General features: G+C 51.4%; 1 protein-coding gene across 4 annotated transcripts in view; it reads left to right on the top strand.

Annotated features, from left to right (window-relative positions):
* The window catches only part of TOPBP1 (DNA topoisomerase II binding protein 1), a 179434-nt gene that overhangs the window by 48280 nt on the left and 103661 nt on the right, over positions 1-27493 (top strand). For all 4 annotated transcript variants that reach the window (XM_075315198.1, XM_075315200.1, XM_075315199.1 and 1 more), the window contains exons 8-9: positions 11196-11365; positions 19195-19358. In XM_075315198.1, the coding sequence (XP_075171313.1) occupies positions 11196-11365; positions 19195-19358 (334 nt within the window). The remainder of the gene's footprint in view (positions 1-11195; positions 11366-19194; positions 19359-27493) is intronic.

Here is a 27493-nt window from a genome sequence, read left to right as displayed (position 1 = left end):
ATCAACGCTTCCTGCGTTTCGCCATCGGGGACGAACACCTTCAGTTTGTGGCACTGCCTTTCGGCCTGGCGACAGCCCCACGGGTCTTCACCAAGGTCATGGCATCCGTTGTGGCGGTCCTACACTCTCAGGGCCACTCGGTGATCCCTTACTTAGACGATCTCCTAGTCAAGGCACCCTCCCGGGTGGCATGTCAACACAGCCTGACCGTCGCTCTGGAGACTCTCCAGAGGTTCGGGTGGATCATCAATTTCCCAAAGTCAAAATTGACTCCGGCCCAATCACTGACTTACCTTGGGATGAAGTTTCATACTCTCTCAGCGATAGTCAAGCTACCGCTGGACAAACAGCTGCAGACAGGGTTGCACTCTCTTCTTCGGGGCCAGTTTCACCCCTTGAGGCGCCTCATGCACTTCCTGGGGAAGATGGTGGCAGCAATGGAAGCAGTCTCCTATGCGCAGTTTCATCTGCGTCCACTCCAATGGGACATTCTCCGCAAATGGGACAGGAGGTCGGCGTCCCTAGACAGGAACGTCTCTCTTTCCCTGGCAGCCAAAACCTCTCTTCAGTGGTGGCTTCTTCCCACTTCTCTGTCGAAGGGAAAATCCTTCCTGCCCCCATCCTGGGCTCTGTGGTCACGACGGACGCGAGTCGGTCAGGGTGGGGAGCGTTTTTTCTCCACCACAGGGCTCAGGGAACCTGGACTCCGACAGTCCTCCCTTCAGATCAATGTTCTGGAGATAAGGGCAGTGTATCTAGCCCTAAAGGCGTTCCATCGGTGGCTGGAGGGCAGGCAGATCCGCATACAGTCGGACAACGCCACGACGGTCGCGTACATCAACCACCAGGGCGGCACGCGCAGCCGTCAAGCCTTCCAGGAAGTTCGGCGGATTCTGCTGTGGGCGGAGGCCACAGCCTCCACCATCTCCGCAGTTCACATCCCGGGCGTAGAAAACTGGGAAGCAGACTTCCTCAGTCGCCAGGGCATGGACGCGGGGGAATGGTCTCTTCACCCGGACGTGTTTCGAGAGATCTGTTGCCGCTGGGGAACGCCGGACGTCGACCTCATGGCGTCTCGGCACAACAACAAAGTCCCGGCATTCATGGCACGGTCTCAAGATCACAGAGCTCTGGCGGCGGACGCATTAGTTCAGGATTGGTCGCAGTTTCGACTTCCCTATGTGTTTCCTCCTCTGGCGATGCTTCCCAGAGTGTTACGCAAGATCAGGTCCGACTGCCGCCGTGCCATCCTCGTCGCTCCAGACTGGCCGTGGAGGTCGTGGTACCCGGATCTGTGGCACCTCACGGTGGGTCAACCGTGGGCACTCCCAGACCGTCCAGACTTGCTGTCTCAAGGGCCATTTTTCCATCTGAATTCTGCGGCCCTCAGCCTGACTGTGTGGCCATTGAGTCCTGGCTCCTAGCGTCCTCAGGGTTATCTCAAGATGTCATTGCCACTATGAGACAGGCCAGGAAACCGACGTCCGCCAAGATCTATCACAGGGCTTGGAGGATCTTCTTATCCTGGTGCTCTGATAAGGGTTTTACCCCCTGGCCGTTTGCCTTACCCACGTTTCTTTCCTTCCTTCAATCCGGAATGGACAAGGGTTTGTCTCTCGGCTCTCTCAAGGGACAAGTATCGGCGCTTTCCGTGTTTTTGAAAAGCGTCTAGCCAGGCTTCCGCAGGTCCGCACATTCCTGCAGGGAGTTTGCCACATAGTCCCACCTTACAAGCGGCCGCTGGAACCCTGGGATCTTAACAGGGTCCTAAGGGCTCTTCAGAAACCACCTTTCGAGCCACTGCGGGATGTTTCTTTATCACGTCTTTCGCAGAAGGTGGCTTTTCTAGTGGCAGTTACATCGCTCCGTAGAGTGTCGGAGCTAGCAGCGATGTCATGCAAAGCCACCTTCCTGGTTTTTCACCAGGATAAGGTGGTTCTGCGTCCGGTCCCGGAATTTCTCCCTAAGGTGGTATCCCCTTTTCATCTCAATCAGAATATCTCCTTACCTTCATTTTGCCCTCATCCAGTTCACCAATGTGAAAAGGATTTGCACTTGTTAGATCTAGTGAGAGCACTCCGGCTCTACGTGTCTCGCACGGCGCCCCTGCGCCGTTCTGATGCGCTCTTTGTCCTTGTCGCTGGCCAGCGTAAGGGGTCGCAGGCTTCCAAGTCAACCTTGGCTCGGTGGATCAAGGAACCGTTTCTTGAAGCCTACCGTTCTTCTGGGCTTCCGATTCCTTCAGGGCTGAAAGCCCATTCTACCAGAGCCGTGGGTGCGTCCTGGGCTTTGCGGCACCAGGCTACGGCTCAGCAGGTGTGTCAGGCAGCTACCTGGTCTAGCCTGCACACTTTCACGAAACACTATCAGGTGCATACCTATGCTTCGGCAGATGCCAGTCTAGGTAGGCGAGTCCTTCAGGCGGCGGTTGCCCACCTGTAAGAGGGGGCCGTTTTCGGCTCTTTTTATCGAGGTATTCTTTTACCCACCCAGGGACTTCTTTTGGACGTCCCAATTGTCTGGGTCTCCCAATGGAGCGACAAAGAAGAAGGGAATTTTGTTTACTTACCGTAAATTCCTTTTCTTCTAGCTCCTATTGGGAGACCCAGCACCCGCCCCTGTTCCCTTCGGGCTGTTGTTCTTTTGTGTACACATGTTGTTCATGTTGAATTGTTCCTTTGGTTCATGGTTTCAGTTCTCCGAACATCCTTCGGATTGAATTTACCCTAGACCAATTTATAACTTTCCTCCTTCCTGCTTTTGCACCAAAACTGAGGGGCCCGTGATGCACGGGAGGGTGTATAGGCAGAGGGGAGGGGTTACACTTTTTAAAGTGTAATACTTTGTGTGGCCTCCGGAGGCAGAAGCTATACACCCAATTGTCTGGGTCTCCCAATAGGAGCTAGAAGAAAAGGAATTTACGGTAAGTAAACAAAATTCCCTTCTTTTATGGTCGCCGCAGCATTGCATTAAAATGCAATAACAGGGGATTAAAACATCTCATCTATGCAAAAAAAGTATGATTAAAAATGTTAACTCGATGCAAAAAATAAGCCCTCTCAGCCCCAAATCCTGAAAAAATGAGAACGCTAGGGTCCTGAGAATGGCGACAGAAGCAAATTTTTTTTTTTCCACCTCTTAGATAAAAGTAAAACTATACATGTTTGGTATCTACAAATTTGTGGTGACTTGGGGAATCGCATTGCCAGGTCCGTTTTAGCAGATACTGAACATAGTAAATAAAAAACCCAAAACAGTTGTGCAATTAGTTTTTTTGCAATCACTGCACTTGGAAATTTGTTAATTATTTTCCAGTACAATATGGGGCAGATTGAATGCTGTTGTTCAAAAGTACAACTCGTCCCACAAAAAACAAGCCTTCATTTGGATATATTGACAGAAAAATAAAAAAGTTATGGCCCTTGGAAGAAGGGGAGGGGAAGAAGGGAATTTTGTTACTTACCGTAAATTCCTTTTCTTCTAGCTCCTATTGGGAGACCCAGACGATTGGGTGTATAGCACTGCCTCCGGAGGCCACACAAAGCAATTACACTAAAAAGTGTAAGGCCCCTCCCCTTCTGGCTATACACCCCCAGTGGGATCACTGGCTCACCAGTTTTAGTGCAAAAGCAAGAAGGAGGAAAGCCAATAACTGGTTTAAACAAATTCACTCCGAAGTAACGTCGGAGAACTGAAAACCATTCAACATGAACAACATGTGCACCCGAAAAACAACCAAAAATCCCGAAGGACAACAGGGCGGGTGCTGGGTCTCCCAATAGGAGAAGAAAAGGAATTTACGGTAAGTAACAAAATTCCCTTCTTCTTCGGCGCTCCATTGGGAGACCCAGACGATTGGGACGTCCAAAAGCTGTCCCTGGGTGGGTAAAGAGATACCTCATGTTAGAGTTGCAAGACAGCCCTCCCCTACGGGGAGGCAACTGCCGCCTGCAGGACTTTCTACCTAGGCTGGCGTCCGCCGAAGCATAGGTATGCACCTGATAATGTTTGGTGAAAGTGTGCAGACTCGACCAGGTAGCTGCCTGGCACACCTGTTGAGCCGTAGCCTGGTGTCGTAGTGCCCAGGACGCACCCACGGCTCTGGTAGAATGGGCCTTCAGCCCTGATGGAACCGGAAGCCCAGCAGAACGGTAGGCTTCAAGAATTGGTTCTTTGATCCATCGAGCCAGGGTGGCCTTGGAAGCCTGCGACCCTTTGCGCTTACCAGCGACAAGGAGTGCATCCGAACGGCGCAGGGGCGCCGTGCGGGAAATGTAGATTCTGAGTGCTCTCACCAGATCTAACAAATGTAAATCCTTCTCATAGCGATGAACTGCATGAGGACAAAAAGAAGGCAAAGAGATATCCTGATTAAGATGAAAAGAGGATACCACCTTCGGGAGAAACTCCTGAATGGGTCGCAGCACTACCTTGTCCTGGTGGAAGACCAGGAAGGGAGCCTTGGATGACAGCGCTGCTAGCTCAGACACTCTCCGAAGAGATGTGATCGCTACCAGAAAAGCCACTTTCTGTGATAGTCTAGAAAGTGAAACCTCCCTCAGAGGCTCGAAGGGCGGCTTCTGGAGGGCAACCAGTACCCTGTTCAGATCCCATGGATCTAACGGCCGCTTGTACGGGGGTACGATATGACAAACCCCCTGCAGGAACGTGCGTACCTTAGAAAGTCGTGCTAGACGCTTCTGAAAAAAGACGGATAGCGCCGAGACTTGCCCTTTAAGGGAGCCGAGCGACAAACCTTTTTCTAACCCAGATTGCAGGAAAGAAAGAAAAGTAGGCAATGCAAATGGCCAGGGAGACACTCCCTGAGCAGAGCACCAGGATAAGAATATCCTCCACGTTCTGTGGTAGATCTTAGCGGACGTGGGCTTCCTAGCCTGTCTCATGGTGGCAACGACCCCTTGGGATAATCCTGAAGACGCTAGGATCCAGGACTCAATGGCCACACAGTCAGGTTCAGGGCCGCAGAATTCCGATGGAAAAACGGCCCTTGGGACAGCAAGTCTGGTCGGTCTGGTAGTGCCCACGGTTGGCCGACCGTGAGATGCCACAGATCCGGATACCACGCCCTCCGTGGCCAGTCTGGGGCGACGAGTATGACGCGGCTGCAGTCGGATCTGATCTTGCGTAGCACCCTGGGCAAGAGTGCCAGAGGTGGAAACACATAAGGGAGCCGGAACTGCGACCAATCTTGCACTAAGGCGTCTGCCGCCAGAGCTCTGTGATCGCGAGACCGTGCCATGAAGGTTGGGACCTTGTTGTTGTGCCGGGACGCCATTAGGTCGACGTCCGGCCTTCCCCAGCGGCGACAGATTTCCTGAAACACGTCCGGGTGAAGGGACCATTCCCCTGCGTCCATGCCCTGGCGACTGAGGAAGTCTGCTTCCCAGTTTTCTACGCCGGGGATGTGAACTGCGGATATGGTGGAGGCCGTGGCTTCCACCCACATCAGAATCCGCCGGACTTCCTGGAAGGCTTGCCGACTGCGTGTCCCCCCTTGGTGGTTGATGTATGCCACCGCTGTGGAGTTGTCCGACTGAATTCGGATCTGCCTTCCTTCCAGCCACTGCTGGAAGGCTAGTAGGGCAAGATACACTGCTCTGATTTCCAGAACATTGATCTGAAGGGTGGACTCCTGCTGGGTCCACGTACCCTGAGCCCTGTGATGGAGAAAAACTGCTCCCCACCCTGACAGACTCGCGTCTGTCGTGACCACCGCCCAGGACGGTGGTAGGAAGGATCTTCCCTGTGATAATGAGGTGGGAAGAAGCCACCACTGCAGAGAGTCCTTGGCCGTCTGGGAAAGGGAGACTTTCCTGTCCAGGGATGTTGACTTCCCGTCCCATTGGCGGAGAATGTCCCATTGAAGTGGGCGCAGATGAAACTGCGCAAACGGAACCGCCTCCATTGCCGCCACCATCTTGCCGAGGAAGTGCATGAGGCGTCTTAAGGCGTGCGACTGACTTTGAAGGAGAGCCTGCACCCCCGTCTGTAGTGACCGCTGCTTGTCCAGCGGAAGCTTCACTATCGCTGAGAGAGTATGAAACTCCATGCCAAGATACGTCAGTGATTGGGTCGGTAACAGAGTTGACTTTGAGAAGTTGATGATCCACCCGAACGTCTGGAGAGTCTCCAGTGCAACGTTCAGGCTGAGTTGGCATGCCTCCTGAGAGGGTGCCTTGACAAGTAGATCGTCCAAGTAAGGGATCACAGAATGTCCCTGAGAGTGCAAGACTGCTACCACTGCCGCCATGACCTTGGTGAACACCCGTGGGGCTGTCGCCAGACCAAATGGCAGAGCTACGAACTGAAGATGGTCGTCTCCTATCACGAAGCGTAGAAAGCGTTGGTGCTCTGTAGCAATCGGCACGTGGAGATAAGCATCTTTGATGTCTATTGATGCTAGGAAATCTCCTTGAGACATTGAGGCAATGACTGAGCGGAGGGATTCCATCCGGAACCGCCTGGCGTTCACATGCTTGTTGAGCAGTTTTAGGTCCAGAACAGGACGGAATGAGCCGTCCTTTTTTGGCACCACAAAGAGATTGGAGTAAAAACCTTGTCCTTGCTCCCGAAGAGGAACAGGTACCACCACTCCTTCTGCTCTTAGAGAATGCACCGCCTGCAGAAGGGCATCTGCTCGGTCGGGATGTGGGGAAGTTCTGAAGAACCGAGGCGGAGGACGAGAACTGAACTCTATCCTGTACCCGTGAGACAAAATGTCTGTTACCCACTGGTCTTTGACCTGTGGCAGCCAAATGTCGCAAAAGCGGGAGAGCCTGCCACCGACCGAGGATGCAGAGGGAGGCGGCCGAAAGTCATGAGGCAGCCGCCTTGGAAGCAGTACCTCCGGCTGCTTTCTTGGGGCGTGAGTGAGACCGCCAGGAATCAGAGCTCCTTTGCTCTTTCTGAGTCCCTTTGGACGAGGAGAATTGGGACTTGCCCGAGCCTCGAAAGGACCGAAACTTTGACTGCCACTTCCTCTGTTGAGGTTTGGTTGATCTGGGCTGGGGTAAGGAAGAGTCCTTACCTTTGGACTGTTTAATGATTTCCGCCAATTGCTCACCAAACAGTCTGTCTCCAGATAGTGGCAAGCTGGTTAAACATTTTTTAGAAGCAGAATCTGCTTTCCATTCTTTTAACCCCAAGGCTCTGCGCAAAACTACAGAGTTGGCGGATGCCATTGAGGTACGGCTCGTAGATTCTAGTACCGCATTGATAGCGTAGGTCGCAAACGCAGTCATTTGCGTAGTTAAGGACGCCACTTGCGGCACTGCTGGACTTAAGAAAGAGTCAACCTGTGCCAGACCAGCTGAAATAGCTTGGAGCGCCCACACGGCCGCGAATGCTGGAGCAAACGACGCGCCAATAGCTTCATAGACAGATTTCAACCAAAGGTCCATCTGTCTGTCATTGGCATCTTTAAGTGAAGCCCCATCCTCCACTGCAACTATGGATCTAGCTGCAAGCCTGGATATTGGAGGGTCCACTTTTGGACACTGGGTCCAGCGCTTGACCACGTCAGGGGGAAAGGGATAACGTGTATCCTTAAGACGTTTGGAAAAACGCTTGTCCGGATAAGCATGGTGTTTCTGGATTGATTCTCTGAAGTCAGAGTGGTCCAGAAAAGTACTCAATTTACGCTTGGGATACAGGAAATGGAATTTCTCCTGCTGGGCAGCTGCCTCCTCTGCTGAAGGGGCTGGTGGAGAAATATCCAACAGCCTATTGATGGCCGCTATAAGGTCGTTTACCATGGCGTCACCATCTGGCGTATCCAAATTGAGTGCGGTGTCAGGACCAGACTCCTGATCACCCCCCTCTGTCTCATCATATAGAGACCCTTCTCGCTGAGACCCTGACCCGCGTGACGACGTGGAGGGTCTCTCCCAGCGAGCTCTCTTAGGCGGCCTGGGACTTTCATCAGAATCAGAGCCCTCAGCCTGTGATGCCTGGGACCCCCTCGAAGTACGGATTAGTTCCAACTGAGGGGGACCTGGGAACATAGCCACAGCAGAGTCCATGGTCTGAGCCACTGGCCTGGACTGCAAGGTCTCCAGGATTTTTGTCATAGTCACAGACATTTTATCAGCAAAGACTGCAAATTCTGTCCCAGTCACCGGGGCAGGGTTCACAGGCGCCTCTGCCTGGGCTACCACCACCATATGCTCTGGCTGACGAAGTGCCACTGGGACTGAACATTGCACACAATGAGGGTCGTTGGAGCCTGCTGGTAGATTAGCCCCACATGCTGTACAAGCAGAGTATACAGCCCGTGCCTTGGCACCCTTGCGTTTTGTGGATGACATGTTGCTGTCTCCTCAGAGCAATATAGGGGTATACAGCCAAGAAGCGACCGTACAGTGCAGTATATATATATATATATATATATATATATATATATATATATATATATATATATCTGGTACAGGAAAAAGTACACCAATACACACTGTGGCACTAGTGGGGCCAGCACTAATGTGCTGCTTACCGCCCGCTAAACGCGGGTGTGTGGTCGCCAGAAATCCCTAGTCTGGGTCTCCCAGAGCCTGTGTCCGTCCTCCAGCCAGACTGCATGCAGGAATGGCTGCCGGCGTCCTGTGGAGGGGGGGCGGGCCCTGGGCGTGCTCAGACCAAAAGCGGGAAACCTGCGTCCCACTGTGCCTAGTGAGAGGGCTGGAGCATGTAAATAAGGCTCCAGCCCTCGGCGCTGACGATTGCACAGCGTCTGTCCCATTCCCTGATTGACAGGGAAGGGGCGGGAACGAAGCGGAGCTAGGCCGCAAAAGCCGGGGACTAAATTTATAAGCGCCGCCGCCGTAAAAGCGCGGTCGGCGCTAAGTCCCCGGCGCACTACAAGTCCCAGCCGCGCCGCCGCTCCGAGAGTGGCCGGCGCGGTAGTTCCCAGCACATGAATCCACACAGCTAAGCTGCTGTGATCCAAGCCCAGCGTGGAGCGCTACTGTCCCCGGCGCACTAACACACCCAGCAAGTCTGGCGTGTGCGTGCCTGTCTGTACGGGGACACAGAGTACCTGAAAGTTGCAGGGCCTTGTCCCTGAACGGTACCCCGGCTCCTTATCCAGCAGGTTCAATGGGTCTGTGGACGGAGCCCGGCCTCAGGGCTTGGAGGCCGGTAAGATCCCACTTCCTCAGAGCCCCTCAGGGGGATGGGGAAGGAAAGCAGCATGTGGGCTCCAGCCTCTGTACCCGCAATGGGTACCTCAACCTTACAAACCACAAGTGGGGTAAGAAGGGAGCATGCTGGGGGCCCTAGTATGGGCCCTCTTTTCTTCCATCCGATATAGTCAGCAGCTACTGCTGACTAAACAGTGGAGCTATGCGTGGATGTCTGACCTCCTTCGCACAAAGCAGAAAACTGGTGAGCCAGTGATCCCACTGGGGGTGTATAGCCAGAAGGGGAGGGGCCTTACACTTTTTAGTGTAATTGCTTTGTGTGGCCTCCGGAGGCAGTGCTATACACCCAATCGTCTGGGTCTCCCAATGGAACGCCGAAGAAAAAATGGAAAACGGGGAAATCGCCCATTGTGAAGGGGTTAAATAGTTATTCCCATCTCCAAGATCCAATCTCACTATATAGTAGGAGTAATAAAGAATATGTGAATTTGCTGATATTATCAGGCAAGGAAATTATTTGTGTACCGTTGGCTGGACCCCCTCACCTCCGACTATAACAGAGCTTAAGGATAAGTTGAAGAATGTCCTTAGACTAGAAAGAGGAGTTTACCTAAAAAGGAAAGCACTGGGTAAATTCTACACAATTTGGCAACCATGGATGGATGTCCCGGGTCTTTCTTCTGGTGTGTTGGTTCAGGATGGTATGCTAGATCATCTGCTATTATGTTTACAATGAAGGGAACTATCTCAGAGTTCAAGGTCTGGCTAACTATATGTTGCCATGAAATCCTGGGGGCTGTGGGGACAGGTTGAAAGATACTGATCTGATGGCCAGGTGGGGGGGCGGGGGGGTGAGATGGGCATGAACAGAGGTGTTATGGAGTGACGCGGCTGCTAAACAAATTTTAAGCTGGACAGAGGTACTGTTGTAAATTTTATTTTTACTTTGTGTTAATTTATGCAGGTATACTGTTTCTTATTTGGAAAATCAAAATACTCATAGTCATGTACATTCATACGGAGGGAAGATTTGTAATTCCAAAGAATATTATGACACTTAAGGCCCTGTCACACAGATAAATATGCGGCAGATCTGTGGTTGCAGTGAAATTGTGGACAATCAGTGCCAGGTTTGTGGCTGTGTACAAATGGAACAATATGTCCATGATTTCACTGCAACCACAGATCTGCCAAAGATTTATCTCTTTGTGTGACGGGACCTTTAGTTTATTATGGTATAAGTACATACATGTCATGTAATGTCTATTGTTCTTTACTCTGTACCAAATGCTTTATGTTTAATAAATAGAATTTTTTTTTTCGATTAATCAGATCAGCAAATACCCTCAATTAGAAATGTAATGTAGTTCTGATACAGCCATGTCTCTTACCTTATGTGCAGGGCATTGCAGCTTAGGTATCCCATGATTATGACCACTCATATAGTGAGAGCTTGTTAGCTGCTTGTGGATTTTGATACCGAAGCTGCAATGCCCTGCACATGAGATAAGAGGCATGGCTATATCGGAACTATCCTACATTTCTATTTGTAGGTATTTGCGAATGTTGGTGGTTGTTGTTGTTGTTGTTGTTGTTATTACACCTACTACATATTAAGATAGGATCTTGGAGGTCGGAATAACCCTTTTTAACTTGATATTTCTTGCCTAAAGGACATTTCAGAGTAATTGTTTTTCTATATTACTCTATTTGAGTTTTTTGATAACCTACATCTCGGACCGCACTATACTAGGTAGCATCCTGCTCCTGCTGCAAGGCGACTGCTTTCACTGCCACTTGAGATCAACAGCCATAGCATTGTACAACAGTCACTCCTGCTCTGAAGACTATCGCCTAGCAGGAGTCGGGCGCTGCTTAGTTTATTGCAGCCCGGACCTCATGTAGTCCTTGCTGTAAGCTTTGAAAAGAGTGATTAAGAAAACCAATGTATCCTGCACCATAATCTATTTTCTTCTGAAAATTGAGTAATAAGATATATGTCCTGTATCTGTAGGCTTTTCATATTTTTATGTCCCACAGACCGGGCACTGTCTGACGTCAGCCATATTTCTAACATTAGTACCAGCTGTGTGAATGAGTCTGCCTTTAATTCTGTGATGAATACAAGACTCGAACCTCCATCGGATACTCTTGAAAACTTGGACATTAGTTCACTACATGCTCCAGATGATCTGCTTGATGGCTGCAGGGTGCGTACTTGAAAGACTTTTTTCAGTATTACTTTGTTATAGGTTGTTCTATTATTACTTGTCCCTGATCTTTGTATGGCTAGCGTCCACATGCATGGCACAAAATAATTTGTTGTTTAGGTGCTAGAAATACTCAGTCTCATTTTTTATAAAAAGGGGTGACGGCTTTAACCCTTTCCCCACACTGCACTTACCAATACCTCCAGGTGATGACATATGAGCTTTGTCCAAACAATCACCACCAGGAGCTTAGCTTAACTGGTAGCCAAGCTCCTGCTGTAACAGGGCCAGCTCCAGCACTGTTCTTGGCTGCTTAACCACTCAAATGCCAGAATTGCTAGGAATAGCAGTATTTAGAAGGTTGTGTGAGGGAGCCCTCTCAACCCATCTGCAGCTGTTAGTAGTCATACCACGCAGAAGGCAAACGATGACTTCCAGATCTGCCACGTACGGTGGAATTTTTTGTCAATCTAACACCATGTAATGCATAAATATTGTGGGAAACTAGACTAGTGATCAGACAAAAGTTGAAGTCCTATAGAGGGACAAAGTACAATAAAAGTATTAACTCCAAAATAAAGAATGAAAAGCGGTTTGTTTTTTTTATAAATTTTTGTAATTTTCATGTGAAAATAAACAAAAAACCCCCCACACATTCAGAAGGAGATGATCTATAAAACTGTCACACTAAGTGAGAAAACCATAAGGGGGAGGTAAAAACAATATTCATCCATTATACCGACAAACAAAACATGATTACGCCATCAAAAAATTGTATTCAATAAGAATGGTATCTCTGAAAACATTCTCATCCTGTAAAAAACAAGCTACCGTCTCTTAAGGGGGCTTTACACGCTGCGACATCGCTAGCGATTGCAAGCAATGTTGCGAGCGATAGCACCCGCCCCCAGCATTCGTGCGACATGTGGTGATCGCTGCCGTAGCAAACAATATCGCTACGGCAGCGTCACATGCACATACCTGTTCAGCGACGTCGCTGATGCTGCCGAACAATCCCTCCTTCAAGGGGGAGGTGCGTGCGGCGTCACAAAACGGCCGCCCAATAGAAGAGGAGGGGAGGAGATGAGCGGCCAGTACATGCCGCCCACCTCCTTCCTTCCTCCTTTTCCGGTAGATGCAGGTAGGATGATGATCGTCGTTCCTGCCGTGTCACACACAGCGATGTGTGGTGCCGCAGGAACGACGATCAACCAGCGGCATGCACCACCAACGATATTGTGAAAAGGAGCGACGTATCAACAATCAACGATTTTTGACGTTTTTGCGATCGTTGATCGTCGCTCCTAGCTGTCACACGCTGCGATGTCGCTAACGACGCTGGATGTGCGTCACTAATGACGTGACCCCGACGATACATCTTTAGCGATGTCGCAGCGTGTAAAGCCCCCTTTAAAGTATAATGATCCAAAGTCAATTTTTCTTCATCGTTCCTTATGGGAGACCCAGACCATGGGTGTATAGCTTCTGCCTCCGGAGGACACACAAAGTACTACACTCAAACGTGTAGCTCCTCCCTCCTAGCATATACACCCCCTGGTAGCCAGTCCTAGCCAGTTTCAATGCTTTGTGTTCAGGAGGTCACACACACATGCATTCTCTGATTTTTGATTTTTTTGATTTCAAAGATTTGGAAGAAAAGCGGGTCCAGTCTGGACTCCCGGCATGTCCCTTCTCACCCCACTGTGTCGGCGGTGCTGTTAAGGTTGATTTTACAAGGCTGGAGCCTTCACATGCCGCGCTCCTTCACCATCCCCTGGGGCTCTGGCTTGAAGTGGGAGCCATCACGGTTCTCACTGCTTTGCAGGCGACCGGTCTCCATCCGCAGCCCTTTCAGGATCCTGCCGGACGGAGCGCTCACCTCCCAGGGACCTGGCACCTGCGTCTCACAAGCTAAGTACTGAGACGTTTTTACCACAGAAAGTGGTCTTTCCAGGGGTCCCTTGTACTTTATATATTGGGGAGAGTGTGTTATATGATTGTGTTAACATTTCCGGCCGGTTCTCCAGTTTTCACTGGAGAACCGCGCCGATGGTGCCTGCACGCTGGCCGCATGTTTAAATCTAGGCCCCGGCTTCGCCTGAGGCCTAGTTTCGGTTTCACTGCCCCTGCATGTCAGTCTTGCAGAGGGACAGTGCGGCTCCGCCCAGCGGCTGTTCAGCACAGGGAACGGACACTCCTCACTGAGGAAAGATTCCCTCCCCTGTATACCTCATTTGCCCGCTCTCAGAGTAGGCCCCGCCCCCTCTCCTCGCTCCGGTCGCCATTTTCTCAGCGTTCTCAATGTCTGCATAGGCACAGAGATACCACATTGTGACAAATGGGGGCCTGGGCTGGGGGACTGGAGGGCACAGAAATGTAGGTTAAACGGTCTGGCAAGCCACAACCTCCGGTTATGCAGCTGCTTATATTCTCTGTTTATATACTCTGCTGGGGGTCATTCTGGACAGAGCCCCCACTTCTGCAGCATGTCTCACATCAGAGCAAGGCTGCAAGGCTGTTCTTAATATGCACTGCATGTAGACTCGTACTGCCTGTACCGAGCACATAAACACAGTGGTCCCTCAGCCTGGAGGCTCATCAGTGGTCCCTCCAGCTGCTCCGGCTCCGGTGGTGCTGAGCATGCATTAGCCCCCTTCTCAGGGAGCTTCTGCTGCTACGGCTCGCTCAGCAAAGCTCACAGAGGACTCTTCATCTGGTCTCAGACCCCGTCCTCCTAAAATGGAGACGCAGGGTCCCCTGTCCTTCCCCGTCCCGCAGCTCTGATTCACGAGCTGACTCACTGGACGAGGAGGATGTCTTTACTAGGGGCTCGGACGCTACTTCATGTACCATTGATCTGTCCGAAGGTTATGCAGATGCTAATGATTTGATTGCGTCCATTATATTTGTACTGGACCTCAATCCGCCTGTATCAGGGGAGCATCCCCCTCTGGCAGAAAGGCATCAGTATACCTTAAAGAGAACAAGGAGTGTGTTCCTTAACCACTCCAGTTTTCAGCCCACTGTGACCAAGCCCAGAGCCTGTCCTGACAGACGCTCCCAAAGCGTGGTTCTGATGACTGTTTCCCCCTTCCACCAGAGGTGGTCAAGGAGTGAGCTCATTCACCAAGGGTGGTCCCTGCGGTGTCTAGACTTTCAGCCCGGATAGTTGTATCAGTGGCTGACGGCACCTCTCTAAGGATCCCACTGTACATTAATTCTGTACTGGATCTCAATCCGCCAGTATCAGAGGAGCAACCCTCTCTGGCAAAAAGGCACCAGTTTACCTTGCCTAAGAGAACAAGGAGTGTGTTCCGTCACCACTCCAGTTTTCAGGCCACTGTGACCAAGCCCAGGGTCTGCTCTGACAAACGCTTCCCAAAGCGTGGTTCTGATGACAGTTTTCCATTTCCACCAGAGGTGGTCAAGGAGTGGGCTCATTCACCACAGGTGGCTCAGCCCGGACCGTTGTATCAGTGGCTGATGGCTCCTCACTTAAGGTTTTGCTGTCCGCCAGGTTGTCCTTCTGGCCAAATCTGTATGGAGGCGGCAGGGGCCTCGTTCTCCTCAGCTTTTGCAGCAGTGCGGGCTTTCAAAGCCATCTCTGCTTCTCTAGAGGAGATGCATTCCCTCACAGGGACTCTATGCCCGAAATGGTTGCCTTAACTTCCAGACTTCAGTCTTTTCATCCTATGCCATGTCTGCCATGCTGGAGACTCTCACCGCACTGCGGTGGCCTCGGCTAATTTCCTCGCTATCCGCAGGCTCCTGTGGCTTCGGAAGTGGAAGGCAGATGCTGCTAAAGAAGTTCCTTGCTGGGCTCCCTTGTGTTGGGACCAGACTATTCGGGAACAACTGGATGAAATTATTAAGGAAGCTCTTGGCGGGAAGAGTTCTTCCATGCCACAAACCTAAACCAGGAAACCTGTCCAGGGCAGGAATCAGTCGAGGTTTCGTTCTTTTCGTTCCTCCATCTGATCGTTCTCTAAGCCCTCGGCCTCGTCCACTAGCTCAGCCAAGGATCGTAAACCCAAATGGCGCACGAAGCCGCGTCCTCAGAAGACCGCAGGAGATGCTGCCACTAAGTCGGCCTCCTCCTGGCTATCTGGCCACGCCAGCAACGTCCTTGGTCAGTGGCAGGCTCTCCCACTTTGGCGACGTATGGTTTTAACACTTCTCCGATCAGTGGGTGCGGGATACCATCTCCCACGGCTACAGGATAGAATTCTATCCAGCCCGCCAAACAGATTTTTTTCTGTCAACTCCCCCCTGCTCCAAGGCCGCCGCCTTCTCACAGGCCGTGGCATTCTTGCAGGCCAATGGAGTAATTGTACCGGTTCCCGACTGGGAACGGTTCTGAGATTTCTGCTTAAATCTATTCCTAGTCCCCGAAGAGGGCGGTGCCTTCCGACCTGGATCTCAAGCTTCTCAAGCATGTTCAGGTGCGGCATTTTCGCATGGAGTCTCTGCGATCAATCAATGACCCAAGGAGATTCCCTAGCATCCATCGACATCAGAGATGCCTATCTGCATGTGCCAATCGCAGTTTCACACCAGCGTTGGCTACGTTTTGCAATCGGAGTGGTCCAATTTGTGGCTCTTCCCTTGGGGTTAGCCAGGGCCCCTCGAGTATTCTCAAGGTCGGGGCAGCTGTGATTGCGGTCCTGCACCTCTAGGGGTTGGCAGTGATCCTTTTGTCCTGGACGGCCTTCTAGTCTGGGCTTCATCCAGTGCAGACTGTTAGCGGAGTGCCTCGCTCACTCTCGCCACTCTAACCAATTCGGGTGGCTTGTCATTCTGTCCAAGTCCACTCTGACTTCGACCCAGAAGTTCACGTACCCAGGGACGCAATTCGAGACTCTGTCGGCACTTGTGAAGCTGCCCTTAGTCAAACAGCAGTCCCTCCGCTGGCGGTCGACGTCGTTCCATCAGGCACCTAATACAGGTGCTGGATCAGATGGTGGCGTCAATGGAAGCGATTCCCTTGCCCAGTTCCATCTGCGTCCTCTGCGGCTGGATATTTTCTGCTGTTGGAACAAGCGGACTTCCTCCTTCCACGGGGTGGTGGCTTCGCCACAGACCAGGGGCTCGTTTCAGTGGTGGCTTTGGCCCCTCTGTCTCAGGGACGCTCCTTCCTGACCCCGTCCCGGGTGATCCTCACCAGGATGCTAGTCTATCCGGCCGGGGAGCAGTATATCTCCACCATGGTGCGCAGGGCACTTGGACTCTGTCCGAATCAGCCCTCTGGATCAATGTGCTGGAAATCAGAGCTGTGTTTCTAGCTCTCTAAGCCTTTCACCATCTGTTGGCGGCCAGGCACATTCGAGTCCAGTCAGACAACGCGACAGCGTTTGCCTACATCAACCTCCAGGGCGGGACACTCAGCCGCCTGGCAATGTTGGAGGCTCAACGCATTCTTCAGTGGACGAAGGACTCCTAGTCCACCATATCCGCAGCCCACATACCAGACGTGGAAAACTGTGAGGCAGATTATCTCAGCCGTCAAACCGTGGCTCCACGATCCTCAGGTTTTTGCGGCAGACGCACTGGTTCAAGTTTGGTCCCAGCTTCGTCTGTCTTACGTGTTTCACCCTCTAGTTCTTGCCCAGAGTCCTGCGCAAGATCAGAAAGGAGGGCCGTCGGGTCATTCTCATTACTCCAGACTGACCCAGGCAAGCTTGGTACCCTGACCTGCTCAATCTGTCCGTAGAGGTGCCATGGCATCTCCCGGACTGTCCAGACCTTCTCTCACGAGGTCCGTCTTTCCGCCAGAATCCTGCGACTCTCAGATTGACGGCGTGGCTTTTGAGTCCTGGATCTTGACGACTTCTGGTATCCCTCCTGAAGTCATCTCCACTATGACTCGAGCTCGGAAGTATCCTTTGGCCTTTTGGCCTTGCCGACCCTCCTGTCCCTTCTACAGTCCGGTCTGCAGCTAGGACTATCCCTCAATTCCCTTAAGGGACAGGTCTCGGCTCTGTCAGTGTTGTGCCAGCGGCGTATCGCCCGGCTGGCTCAGGTGCGCTCCTTCATGCAGGGCGCATCTCACATCATTCCGCCTTACCGGCGGCCTTTGGAGCCCTGGGACCTTAATCCGGTCCTCACGGCTTCCGGAAACCCCCCTTTGAGCCTCTTAGGGAGGTTTCTTTGTTTCGTCTTTCACAGAAAGTGGTCTTTCTAGTGGCCATAATTTCCCTCGAGAGTCTCTGTTTTGGCTGCACTCTCTTCGGAGTCACCCCCTTTTTTGGTTTTTCATCAAGACAAGGTGCTTCTCCGTCCGACTCCGGACTTTCTCCCTAAGGTGGTTGCTGCTTCCACCTTAACCGGGGCATTTTCCCTGCCTTCCTTTTGTCCGGCTCCTGTTCATCGCTTTGAAAAGGCGTTGCATACTCTGGATCTGGTGCGGGCGCTCCGGATCTATGTGTCTCGCACCGCTGTTCTTAGGCGGTGCACCTCTCTTTTGTGCTGACCACTGGTCAGCGTAAGGGCCCCTCGGCATCTAAGCCGACCCTGGCTCGTTGGATTAGGTCGGCCATTTCCGATACCTACCAGTGTACTCAAGTGCCTCCCCCGCCGGGGATCAAGGCACACTTAACCAGAGCTGTCGGTGCCTCTTAGGCTTTCAGGCCCAGGCTACGGCTCAGCAGGTCTGTCAGACTGCCACTTGGATTAGTCTGCTTACCTTTTCGAAGCACTACCAAGTGCATGCTCATGCTTCGGCAGATGCGAGCTTGGGCAGACGCATCCTTCAGGCGGCTGTCGCCCATTTGTGAAGTTAGGTTTCGCCTACTTCTCAGTTTTTCTGTTTATTCCCACCCATGGACTGCTTTGGAACGTCCCATGGTCTGGGTCTCCCATAAGGAACGATGAAGAAAAAGAGAATTTTGTTACTTACCGTAAATTCTTTTTCTTATAGTTCCGACATGGGAGACCCAGCACCCTCCCTATTGCCTGTTGGCAGGTTTCTTGTTCCGTGTGTTTTCACCGGCTGTTGTTGTTGTAGACAGAGGTTCCGGTTGTTCTGGTTTTTGCTCTGTCTCTACTTGTGGGTGGATGTCCTCCTTCAGCTTTTGCACTAAACTGGCTAGGACTGGCTACCAGGGGGTGTATATGCTAGGAGGGAGGAGCTACACGTTTGAGTGTAGTACTTTGTGTGTCCTCCGGAGGCAGAAGCTATACACCCATGGTCTGGGTCTCCCATGTCGGAACTATAAGAAAAAGAATTTACGGTAAGTAACAAAATTCTCTTTTTTTCTTTTATAAAATTGTTTTTATTGCTCAAAAGCAGCAAAACTTACATTTATATTGATTTCAAGATCATTGAAATTGTACTCGCCTGAATGATAATGCTGTCATCACTTTCACTACATAATGAATGGATGCTGATGGAAAGTAGATATATGGTAAATTTTATCTGTTTGATGGGTATAAAACAGTTAAAATTGGTAATTTTTGTTTTTAAATCAACCTAAATTTACCACTAACCTAGCAAAAAACCCCAAAAACAAACTCTCAACCAATGAGAGATTTAGAAGTGTTCTGGAGTTATTACAACATAAAGTGACACAAGTCAGATTTGAAAATATTGTACTGGTCCAGAAGGTGAAAACAGGCTGTGACAGTAAGGAGGTAAAGAGTAGATGCATAAAGGGGTTATTTGACTGATAAAACTTTTTTTTTTTTTATATATCTTATACATAGTACTTTTGTACAACTATGCATCCCTTGTGAAATTCTAATACAGTGTTTATCTTTTTTCGCGACTAAATTTTCATTACAAGTTTTTTCATGTAAAGATTTTGTTTTAAGAACTGTGTGTTCATTCACAGATATACGTGTGTGGGTTTGGAGGAAGAAGACTAGATAAGCTGAGGAGGCTCATTAATAGTGGAGGAGGCGTACGGTTCAATCAGCTTACTGGCGACATTAGCCATGTAATCGTTGGAGAAAATGATGAGGAACTACAGCACTTTTTAAACAAGACTGATCACAGGTGTGGTGCGCAGTATCTCAGGATTCTGGCAACTCGTCAAGAGGTTGTCTGAGCAAAAATAAAAGTTTCACAGGGACTTGGAACTGTAAAAAAACCAAAAAACTAATTGATACTCGCCCACCTGAATCAACCGCAAGCCACTCCATGTCTGCATTGGCAAAGGGAGAGTTGTCTACATTCCACCAGCAGCAGGAGTGGTGCAACCTGTGATTGGCTGCAGCACGTCATCTGATATTTTTTGACAGCGCTGCTCAAGCCACCTGACTACTGCGGTCCTACTGCTGGCGCAATGATGGTGTCTCCGCTTCCTGCGCCTGCTCAGACCATGAAGTGGCTTCACTATATCCAGGTGGGTACCGGGTACCTCCGTATTCATTAGTTTTATTTCCAGATCCAAGCCCCTAGGAAAGTTTTCTTGTTACCAGGACAAATGTTTTAAGACTCTGTTTACACTACTTCTCTGTTCTGCCATGGAGTTTCAGTATCATTTGCAACAAGGGGTAACCATCAAAAGTACCATAAACCCGAATAGACTGCTTTATAAATCTGCTTCTAGGAGTGTCAACATTTTTTTTTGACTGCTTCAAAGAGGTGCATTTTTCTTTATCGTTCCTATGGGAGACCCAGACCATGGGGTGTATAGCTTCTGCCTCCGGAGGACACACAAAGTACTACACTCAAACGTGTAGCTCCTCCCTCCTAGCATATACACCCCCTGCTAGCCAGTCCTAGCCAGTTCAATGCTTTGTGTTTCAGGAGGTCACACACACATGCATTCTCTGATTTTTGATTTTTGATTTTTCCTTTTTGGATCAAAGATTTGGAAGAAAAGCTGGTCCAGCTGGACTCCCGGCATGTCCCTTCTCACCCCACTGTGTCGGCGGTGCTGTTAAGGTTGATTTTCCAAGGCTGGAGCCTTCTCATGCCGCGCTCCTTCACCATTCCCTGGGGCTCTGGCTTGAAGTGGGAGCCAACACGGTTCTCACTGCTTTGCAGGAGACCGGTCTCCATCCGCAGCCCTTTTTCAGGATCCTGCTGGACGGAGCGATCACCCCCCAGGGACCTGGCAACCTGCGTCTCACAAGCTAAGTATATGAGACGTTATTACCACAGAAAGTGGTCTTTCCAGGGGTCCTTTATACTTTATTTATTGGGGAGAGTGTGTTTTATGTTTGTGTTAACATTTCCGGCCGGTTCTCCAGTTTTCACTGGAGAACCGCGCCGATGGTGCCTGCACGCCGGCCGCGTGTTTAAATCTAGGCCCCGGCTTCGCCTGAGGCCTAGTTTCGGTTTCCACTGCCTCTGCATGTCAGTCATGCAGAGGGACAGTGTGGCTCCGCCCAGCGGCTGTGGAGCACAGGGAAGGGACACTCCTCACTGAGGAAGGATTCCCTCCCCTGGCTACCTCATTTGCCGCTCTCAGAGTAGGCCCCGCCCCCTCTCCTCGCTCCGGTCGCCATTTTCTCAGCGTTCTCTGTGCCTGCATAGGCACAGAGATTCCACATTGTGACAAGTGGGGGCCTGGGCTGAGGGACCGGAGGGTACAGAAATGTCTGTTTAAACGATCTGGCAGCCACAACCTCCGGTTTGTGCAGCTGCTTATTTTATCTGTTTATATATGCTGGGGGTCATTCTAGGACAGAGCCCCCACCTCTGCAGCATGTCTCACATCAGAGCAAGGCTGCAAGGCTGTTTTTATTATGCACTGCATGTAGTCTCGTACGGCTGTACCGAGCTCATAAACACAGTGGCCCCTCAGCCTGGAGGCTCATCAGTGGTCCCTCCAGCTGCTCCGGCTTCGGTGGCTGACCCCCGGTTTGGCTATAATCCGCTCTTTCCAGGGGTCGGCTGTCCCGGAATCTGCTGAGCATGCATTAGCCCCCTTCTCAGGGCGTTTTCTGCTACAGCTCGCTCAGCAAAGCTCACAGAAGACTCTCCTTCTGGTCTCAGACCCCGTCCTCCTGACATGGAGAAGCAGGGTCCCCTGTCCTTCCCCGTCCCGCAGCTCTGATTCACGAGCTGACTCACTGGACGAGGAGGATGTCTCTACCAGGGGCTCGGACGCTACTTTATGTACCATTGATCTGTCCGTAGGTGACGCAGATGCTAATGATTGGATTGCGTCCATTATACTTGTACTGGACCTCCATCCGCCTGTATCAGGGGAGTATTCCCCGCTGGCAGAAAGGCATCAGTATACCTTAAACAGGACAAGGAGTGTGTTCCTTAACCACTCCAGTTTTCAGCCCACTGTGTCCAAGCCCACAGCCTGTCCTGTCAGACCCCAAAGCGGGGTTCTGATGACTGTTTCCCCCTCCCATCGGAGGTGGTCAAGGAGTGAGCTCATTCGCCAAGGGTGGTCCTCCGGTGTCTAGACTTTCAGCCCGGATAGTTGTATCAGTGGCTGACGGCACCTCTATAAGGATCCCACTGTACATTAATTTTGTACTGGACCTCAATCCGCCGGAGTTACCTTGCCTAGGAGAACACAAAGTGTGTTCCTTAACCACTCCAGTTTTCAGGCCACTGTGACCAAGCCCAGGGTCCGCTCTGACAGTCGCTTCCCATAAAGCGTGGTTCTGAGGACTGTTTTTCCCTTTCCACCAGTGGTGGTCAAGGAGTGGGCTCATTCACCAAAGGTGGCTCAGCCCAGACCGTTATGTCAGTGGCTGATGGCTCCTCACTTAAGGTTTTGCGGTCCGCCAGGTTGTCCTTCTGGCCAAATCTGTATGGGGGCGGCAGGAGCTTCGTTCTCCTCAGCTTTACAGCAGTGCGGGTTTTTTTGTAGCCTTCTCTGCTTCTCTAGAGGAGATGCATTCCCTCACAGGGACTCTATGCCCGAAATGGTTGCCTGAACTTCCAGACTTCAGTCTTTTCATCCTATGCCATGTCTGCCATGCTGGACACCGCACTGCGGTGGCCTCGGCTAGTTTCCTCGCTATCCGCAGGCTCCTGTGGCTTCGGAAATGGAAGGCAGATGCTTCTATAGAAGTTCCTTGCTGGGCTCCCTTTTGTTGGGACCAGTCTCTTCGGAACCAACTGGATGAAATTATTAAGGAAGCTCTTGGCGGGAAGAGTTCTTCCATGCCACAAACCTAAACCAGGAAACCTGTCCAGGGTAGGAATCAGTTGAGGTTTCGTTTTTTTCGTTCCTCCATCTGATCGTTCTCTAAGCCCTCGGCCTCGTCCACTAGCTCGGCCAAGGTTCATAAACCCAAATGGCGCTCGAAGCTGCGTCTTCAGAAAACCGCAGGAGATGCTGCCACTGAGTCAGCTTCCTCCGAGCTATCTAGCCACACCAACAACGTCCTTGGTCGGTGGCAGGCCCTCCCACTTGGCGACGTATGGTTTTAACACGTCTCCGTTCAGTGGGTGCGGGATTATATCTCCCATGGCTACAGGATAGAATTCTATCCACCCGCCAAACAGATTTTTTCTGTCAACTCCCCCCGGCTCCAAGGCCGCCGCCTTCTCACAGGCCGTGGCATTCTTGCAGGCCAATGGAGTAATTGTACCGGTTCCCGACTGGGAACGGTTCTGAGATTTCTGCTTAAATCTATTCCTAGTCCCCGAAGAGGGCGGTGCCTTCCGACCTGGATCTCAAGCTTCTCAAGCATGTTCAGGTGCGGCATTTTCGCATGGAGTCTCGGTCTTGTTCCGTGTGTTTTTCACCGGATCAATCAATAACCCAAGGAGATTCCCTAGCATCCATCGGCATCAGAGATGCCTATCTGCAGGTGTCAATCGCAGTTTCACACCAGCGTTGGCTACGTTTTGCAATCAGAGTGGTCCAATTCGTGGCTCTTCCCTTGGGGTTAGCCACGGCCCCTCGAGTATTCTCAAGGTTGGGGCAACTGTGATTAGGGTCCTGCACCTCTAGGGATTGGCAGTGATCTTTTGCCCTGGACGGTCTTCTTGTCGGGGCTTCATCCAGTGCAGACTCTTAGCAGAGTGCTTCGCTCACTCTCGCCACTCTAACCAATTCGGGTGGCTTGTCATTCTGTCCAAGTCCACTCTGACTTCGACCCAGAAGTTCACGTACCCAGGGACGCAATTCGAGACTCTGTCGGCACTTGTGAAGCTGCCCTTAGTCAAACAGTAGTCCCTCCGTTGGCGGTCGACGTCGTTCTATCAGGCACCGAACACAGGTACTGGTCAGATGGTGGCGTCAATGGAAGCGATTCCCTTGCCCAGTTTCTCCTGCGTCCTCTGAGGCTGGATATTTTCCGCTGTACAAGCGAACTTCCTCTTTCCACGGGGTGGTGGCTTCGCCACAGACCAGGGGCTCTTTTCAGTGGTGGCTTCGGCCACTCTGTCTCAGGGACGCTCCTTCCTGGCCCCGTCCCGGGTGATCCTCACCAGGATGCTAGTCTATCCGCCTTGGGAGCAGTATATCTCCACCGTGGAGCGCAGGGCGCTTGGACTCTGTCCGAATCAGCCCTCTGGATCATTGTGCTGGAAATCAGAGCTGTATTTCTAGCTCTCTAAGCCTTTCTCCATCTGTTGGCGGCTAGGCACATTCGAGTCCAGTCGGACAACGTGACAGCGTTTACCTACATCAACTTCCAGGGCGGGACACTCAGCCGCCTGGCAATGTTGGCGGCTCAACGCATTCTTCAGTGGACGAGGGACTCCTAGTCCACCGTATCCGCAGCCCACATCCTAGACGTGAAAACTGCGAGGCAGACTATTTCAGCTGTCCAACCGTGGTCCACGATCCTCAGGTTTTGCGGCAGACGCACTGGTTCATGTTTGGTCCCAGCTTCGTCTCTCTTACGTGTTTCACCCTCTAGCTCTTGTCCAGAGTCCTGCGCAAGATCAGTAAAGAGGGCCGTCGGGTCATTCTCATACTCCAGACTGACCCAGGCAAGCTTGGTACCCTGACCTGCTCCATCTGTCCGTAGTGTTGCCATGGCATCTTCCGGACCGTCCAGACCTTCTCTCAAAGGGTCAGTTTTTTCCGCCAGCATTCTGGACTCTCAGATTGACGGCGTGGCTTTTGAGTCCTGGATCTTGACGACTTCTGGTATCCCTCCTGAAGTCATCTCCACTATGACTCAAGCTCCAAAGTGTCCTTTGGCCTTTTGGCCTTGCCGACCCTCCTGTCCCTTCCACAGTCCGGTCTACAGCTAGGACTATCCCTCATTAAGGGACAGGTCTCGGCTCTGTCAGTGTATGCCAGCGGCGTATCGTCCGGCTGGCTCCGGTGCGCTCCTTCAAGGGCGCATCTCACATCATTCCGCCTTACCGGCGGCCTATGGAGCCCTGGGACCTTAATCCGGTCCTCACGGTTTCCGGAAACCCCCCCTTTGAGCCTCTTAGGGAGGTTTCTTTGTTTCATCTTTCACAGAAAGTAGTCTTTCTAGTGGCCATAATTTCCCGCCAGAGAGTCTCTGTTTTGGCTGCACTCTCTTCGGAGTCACCCCCTTTTTTGTTTTTTTTTTCATTAAGACAAGGTGGTCTCCGTCCGACTCTGGACTTTCTCCCTAAGGTGGTTGCTGCTTCCATCTTAACCGGGGCATTTTTCCTGCCTTCCTTTTGTCCGGCTCCTGTTGATCGCTTTGAAAAAGCGTTGCATATCCTGGATCTGGTGCGGGCGCTCCGGATCTATGTGTCTCGCACCGCCGTTATTAGGCGGTGCACCTCTCTCTGGTGCAGACCACTAGTCAGCGTAGCGGTCTCTCGGCATCTAAGCCGACCCTGGTTCGTTGGCTTAGGTCGGCCATTTCCGATGCCTACAAGTGTACTCAAGTGCCTTCCCCGCCGGGGATCAGGGCACACTTGATCAGAGCTGTCGGTGCCTTTGGGCTTTCAGGCACCAGGCTACGGCTCAGCAGGTCTGTCAGACTGCCACTCGGATTAGTCTGCATACTTTTTCGAAGCACTACCCAAGGCATGCTCATGCTTTGGCAGACGCGGGCTTGGGCAGACGCATCTTTCAGGCGTCTGTCGCCCATTTGTGAAGTTAGGTTTCGCCTGCTTCTCAGTTTGTCTGTTTATTCCCACCCATGGACTGCTTTAGAACGTCCCATGGTCTGGGTCTCCCATAGGAACGATAAAGAAAAAGAGAATTTTGTTACTTACCGTAAATTCTTTTTCTTATAGTTCCGTCATGGGAGACCCAGCACCCTCCCTATTGCCTGTTGGCAGGTTTCTTGTTCCGTGTGTCTTCACCGGCTGTTGTTGTTGTAGACAGAGGTTCCGGTTGTTCCGGGTTTTGCTCTGTCTCTACTTGTGGGTGGATGTCCTCCTTCAGCTTTTGCACTAAACTGGCTAGGACTGGCTAGCAGGGGGTGTATATGCTAGGAGGGAGGAGCTACACGTTTGAGTGTAGTACTTTGTGTGTCCTCCGGAGGCAGAAGCTATACACCCCATGGTCTGGGTTTCCCATGACGGAACTATAAGAAAAAGAATTTACGGTAAGTAACAAAATTCTCTTTTTTTTTTTAATAAAACAAAGTCATTGTTATGGCTGGTGTAATTCCTTGAGAGATGGATTAAATTTCTGTCATATATGCTGTAGGTATAACACATTTATCAAGCTAAATGCACCTGAATTGTAGCCAATACAATTTGCCAGATTTCTCAAGTAGCATAAACTACTATAAGTTTTAGAGCATTTTTAAATTGTCTAGTCTAAGTTTGCACTATTTAAGAATTAGACAATATTATTGAATCTGCCTCAATGTATCGATTTCTTTATCGTTCCTTTGGGAGACCCAGACCATGGGTGTTTAGCTTCTGCCTCCGGAGGACACACAAAGTACTACACTTAAAAGTGTAGCTCCTCCCTCTGAGCTTATACACCCCCTGGTAGCCAGTCCTAGCCAGTTTATTGCTTTGTGTCAGGAGGCATACATCCACACATGCATTCTCATCTGATTTGTTTGACTTTTGGAAAGAGTTTGAAGAAAAGCGGGTCCATGTCTGGACTCCCGGCATGTCCCTTCTCACCCCACTGTGTCGGCGGTGTTGTTAAGGTTGATTTACAAGGCTGCAGCCTTACATGCCCCGCTCCTTCACCATCCCTTCTGGGCTCTGGCTTGAAGTGGGAGCCAGCACGGTCTCCATGCCTGGCAGGAGTCCGGTCTCCATCCACAGCCCCTTGAGGATTCTGTTGGACCGGAGCACTCATCCCCAGGGACATGGCCCTGCGTCTCAGCAGCTAAGTACCTGAGACGTTTATGTTGGGGGTCCCGGTTCTTTATTGTAAGGGGAGAGTATGCTGTAAGTGATTGTTTTAACTTTTCCGGCGGGTTCTCTAGCTTTTGCCTGAGAACCGCGCCGATGGTGCCTGCTTGTCGGCCTCGCCGCTTAAATTTAGGCCCCGGCTTCGCCGGAGGCCTAGTTTCATTTTCCTGCCCTCGCATGTCACTCATGCAGAGGGACAGGTTCGGCTCCTCCCGGCGGCCGTTCTACACAGGGGAGGGACACTCCCCACTGCTGGGGCGTCCCTCCTTCCCTGCAGGTCTCTATAGCCCTCCAGTTCCCGCTCTTTTATAGGAACGCCCCCTAGTCCCGCCCCTTCCCATTTCTCAGGCAGAGTTCACTCTGCTCTGGAACATCCTTTCTGCATCTCTGCTGAGGTGCTGCGCACTGGGGGACCGGGCTTCGGGATCTGGAGGACACACAACACCGCGCTCAGCGGTCTGGTAAGCCACAGCCGGTCTCCGGTTGTGGACCTCTGTATATTCTCCCTGGGGTTCATTCTCTGCAAAGCCCCCACTCCAGCAGCATGTGTCACACAAGGAGCAAGGCTCCAAAGCTTTATTCTGCATGCACTGCATGTAAGCTCCTGCTGCCTGAGCCGAGCACCTATCCACATTGTGATGTCTGCTCTAACTTGGCGGTGCCACAGCCTGGAGTCTCACCCCCAGTGGTCTCTCAGGCTGCTGCTGCACCTGCGATTGAACCCCCGGCCTGGGTAGAGTCCTTTTCTAGATCCATATCCCAGTCATTTGCTTAGTCCATGGGACTTTTGTCCAGGACTTTGATGAATATGCATCAGCCCCCCTCACAGGGTGCCTCTAATTCTCTTGACAGAGGACTCCTATCCTCTGACCTCTGTCCGTCGGAGCTCACGGAGGATTCATCATCTGATCCCAGACCCCGTCCTTCTAAGAGAAGGCGCAGGG

Source organism: Anomaloglossus baeobatrachus, chromosome 6 (genome assembly GCF_048569485.1).
Source record: "Anomaloglossus baeobatrachus isolate aAnoBae1 chromosome 6, aAnoBae1.hap1, whole genome shotgun sequence".
In the NCBI taxonomy this organism is placed as follows: domain Eukaryota; kingdom Metazoa; phylum Chordata; class Amphibia; order Anura; family Aromobatidae; genus Anomaloglossus; species Anomaloglossus baeobatrachus.
The sequence above is the reverse complement of the archived record's forward strand: the minus strand, read 5'-3'. Positions and strand labels throughout refer to the sequence as shown.